A 3,948-nucleotide genomic window follows, 5' to 3' on the forward strand; every position below is an offset into this window, starting at 1 on the left:
CCCAGAGCAGAGCAGTGCTCCAGAGCGGGCTGCTTCTCCTCTGGGCCTTTGCAGAAGGAAGGACCCAGAGGCACATTTCTGACCTGCTCCAGGTCACCGGTGGGTGCGGGGGTTGGCCGAGGGGGTTAGGGGGGACGGGGGCTGTGGGGGGCAGTGGTGAAAAAGTGATAGGAAACCAGGCGCCAGCCTGACCCTGATGCTTCTCTTCTCGCCATCCCCTTGGCAGGTCCCTGACCAGGCGTCGCACCACCGGGCCCAGAGGCTTCCCGCGCCGCCAGGATGGAGAAGGGCAGAAAGCGTCCCAGGAACCACAGTGGCCATTCCACGCGTGTGCGCCACCGTCAGCCCGCTGTGGCCCCCGCGGGCTCCGGGGCTAGCGACACCCACGCCCTCCCGGGACACCGACCTGAGGAACTGAAGGAAGCCTCTGAACCCCAAGGCCAAGGCCCCAGCAGGCGTCCACGGGTCTCCGACCTCCAGGCAGGTGCGAGCAAAGAGTCCCCGTCTTCTGGGCCTGCAGCCCGAAGGCCAAGGCACAAGGCACAAGCCGCCAAGGAGGAGAAGCAGGAGGAGTGGGTGCCCAAAGGGGACCCCGAGGAGGCCCTGAAGATGCGAGTGCTGCTGGCTTCTTTTTCCGAGGAGCAGCTGACCCGGTACGAAGTGTACCGCCGGTCCGCCTTCCCCAGGGCAGCCGTGAAGAGTGTGGTCCAGAGCGCAGCGGGCGGCGCCCCGGTGGAGCACAATGCGCTCATCGCCATGGCCGGGATGGCCAAGGTCTTCGTCGGGGAGGTGGTGGAAGAGGCCCTGGACGTGTGCGAGAGCTGGGGGGAGAGGCCCCCCCTGCAACCCAAGCATCTCCGGGAGGCCGTGCGCAGGTTGAGCGCCAAGGGCAGAGTGCCCCGGGTCAGGCCCAGAAACGCCTTGTTCCCCTAGGCCAGATGCCCGGGCCCAGCCTGGGTGCGCTCAGCCCCTCCATCTCCGTCCCTCCTTCCGCGGATGGACCTTCCGCCCTGGACGGATCACCTTCTCCTCCAAACTCCCCAGGCTGGGCCCCCACTCTTTGCAGGCAAGCTGGCTGCCTGCCGGGTCCCTCCAGGCTTACTGGGGACATCTTCTAGGGAAGGGGGGGCGGGCACCTGGAGGCATGGAACTCTCTGGCTAGGTGAGCCCAGCCTGGTCAACAAGGGTGCCTGCCAGGAAGGGACCCGGCACCCGCGGGGGCAACAGCGGCTGGCAAAGAGGACACAGCCTCCCTCCCGAGGTGGCGCCATGCTCTCCCAGGGAACCCACTAGCCAGAGGTGGCTGGCACTTGGGAGGCTTCTTCCCTTTGCTCCTGGGACATGAGACCACCCGAACCTTCTCAGGGCTCACCCTCTGCCTGAAGGACGTGCGCAGAGCAGGAGAAGTGAGGGCCTCTGTGCTTGGGAACCCTGACCTTAAATCCGTGTTGTTGTTGTTTTCTTTTGCTGATCAATAAATTCTTTTTAACTTGCAAAAATAAAGTTAAAATCTACAAATCCTTTTTGTCTCCGAAATGACTATGTTTCTTTTCCTTCCCAGCGTGCTTTGTGTCACCGAGTGCTCTTTCCCACAGTCTCTGGCCTCCCTTGAGTCTACACACCAAATCCAACCCCAGAAACACCTGGGCACCGGCCGCCAGGACACTTTCCTCATCTCTGCAGGACCCACACTTGCCCTAAGGGTCTGAGAGGCCAGCGTTTCCAGGGGCGCCCCAATTGTTGTCCAAACCTTATATTGAGATCCATCGGTTTGGCCATTTTACCCAGAATTCCTAGAACCTCAGCACCCCAGTTGTTGTTCACAGAAAATAAGCAGGTTTATGGCGGAGAAGGAGGGGTGGGTGGGTACGGACGTGGGTGGGGGGGGGGGGGGGAATACAGACTCAGGTTGACTTGTGCATGTAGGGCACCACACAACTCTTCCTGACACAGTCCAAGGTTTCCTTCCAAAGGGTCATCACCGTTCAGAGCACAACTACTTTGATAATGTTCACAAGGCTGTTTGGCCTCCAAAACATCCAGTTCCCACAAAAGCATATAAGCCCCACTCCACCGTGCCACTCTAGTGCTCAAGGGATGGTGTCCTCCACTTTGCATCTCCTCCCAAAGGCCGAAACGACCCCCTCCGCCCAACCCCCCACCACACACATACACACATACACGAATACACACACACATACACACACAAACACACACACGCATGCACACGCACACACACACACACACACACAATGGTCTTTTCTTTCTCCTCACATTTCCTTTCGGCCTTTTCAGAGACAGAACCCTAAAGTATGTTGGTGTGCGTTTTCTGGTAATCTTTGTGACTTTAGGAGAGTAAGCGAGTTCTACTTCATACCAACATACCCGCGCTCTCACACTCTTCTTTACCAACTGACCCATGTGTTTCCTCTGGTTACGATGAGAGACTTCCCAAACACACAAAGCCAAGACATATTCAAAACCGGAGCACGAAAATGGACCCCACACCATGGTCCAGAGAAATGATGAGTCCCATGGGAGTTGGAGGCCCACGGAGGAGAAGAGCCAGAGCAGTCTACGCTGTAGCTCTGTGGGTGTCGATGCGTTTAGCAGCCATTTCACAAGGGCCCATAACGCAACCCAGGAATCCTGAGTCCTAGGAGACCTGACCTGAATGACAGGGATGAGAGAAACAGAATCTAGAGGTCCAGTCCTCACTTGGGGATTCCTGTTCAGACGGGTCAACCGCCTGCCTCTACTTTCGCAATTCTTCTTTTCCTAAAACGCACCCTCCAGGGACCTTATCCAGGCTGCAGATGGAGAGGGGTGATGGGTCCAAGGGTCAGTGACCCGCCCTGTGGCCCCTCCTCCTGCTGGGGGTGGCAGGTCAGGCCCCAGCACCTACCTGCTCCTACCCTGCCCAGCTCCGCCCCATTGAGAGGGACTGGGGCCACGCCCCGGGAAGGGGGAATTTCCAAGTGGGCGTGGTTCCATCCTATATAAGGGCGGCTGGCCTCCCCCAAGTCCACACATCCCAGATCTCAGAGCAGAGCAGTGCTCCAGAGCGGCTGCTTCTCCTCTGGGCCTTTGCAGAAGGAAGGACCCAGAGGCACATTTCTGACCTGCTCCAGGTCACCGGTGGGTGCGGGGGTTGGCCGAGGAGGTTGGGGGGGACGGGGGCTGTGGGGGGCAGTGGTGAAAAAGTGATGGGAAACCAGGCGCCAGCCTGACCCTGACGCTTCTCTTCTCGCCATTCCCTTGGCAGGTCCCTGACCAGGCGTCGCACCCGCCAGGATGGAGAAGGGCAGAAAGCGTCCCAGGGACCACAGTGGCGAGTCCACGCGTGTGCGCCACCGTCAGCCCGCTGTGGCCCCCGCGGGCTCCGGGGCTAGCGACACCCACGCCCTCTCGGGACACCGACCTGAGGAACTGAAGGAAGCCACTGAACCCCAAGGCCAAGGCCCCACCAGGCGTCCACATGGCTCCGACCTCCAGGCAGGTGCGAGCAAAGAGTCCCTGTCTTCTCGGCCTGCGGCCCGAAGGCCAAGGCACAAGGCACAAGCCGCCAAGGAGGAGAAGGAGGAGCAGTGGGTGCCCAAAGGGGACCCCGAGGAGGCCCTGAAGATGCGAGTGCTGCTGGCTTCTTTTTCCGAGGAGCAGCTGACCCGGTACGAAGTGTACCGCCGGTCCGCCTTCCCCAGGGCAGCCGTGAAGAGTGTGGTCCAGAGCGCAGCGGGCGGCGCCCCGGTGGAGCACAATGCGCTCATCGCCATGGCCGGGATGGCCAAGGTCTTCGTCGGGGAGGTGGTGGAAGAGGCCCTGGACGTGTGCGAGAGCTGGGGGGAGAGGCCCCCCCTGCAACCCAAGCATCTCCGGGAGGCCGTGCGCAGGTTGAGCGCCAAGGGCAGAGTGCCCCGCGTCAGGCCCAGAAACGCCTTGTTCCCCTAG

The 3,948-nt window shown here is 60.8% G+C and overlaps 2 protein-coding genes across 2 annotated transcripts; both read left to right on the plus strand.

Annotated features, from left to right (window-relative positions):
- Positions 1-279: 279 nt before the first annotated feature.
- LOC307115073 (transcription initiation factor TFIID subunit 11-like) lies at positions 280-933 on the plus strand (the record flags this gene model as incomplete). The annotated part of the gene is made up of 1 exon (XM_079798078.1): positions 280-933. One exon carries the CDS (start codon positions 280-282, stop codon positions 931-933), a length of 654 nt encoding a protein of 217 aa, XP_079654204.1.
- Positions 934-3,294: 2,361 nt separating this feature from the next.
- LOC307115079 (transcription initiation factor TFIID subunit 11-like) lies at positions 3,295-3,948 on the plus strand (the record flags this gene model as incomplete). The annotated part of the gene is made up of 1 exon (XM_079798087.1): positions 3,295-3,948. The coding sequence occupies one exon, from the start codon at positions 3,295-3,297 to the stop codon at positions 3,946-3,948; it is 654 nt and encodes a 217-aa protein (XP_079654213.1).

This window comes from Cnephaeus nilssonii (genome assembly GCF_951640355.1).
Source record: "Cnephaeus nilssonii genome assembly, chromosome: 2".
NCBI classification, from domain to species: domain Eukaryota; kingdom Metazoa; phylum Chordata; class Mammalia; order Chiroptera; family Vespertilionidae; genus Cnephaeus; species Cnephaeus nilssonii.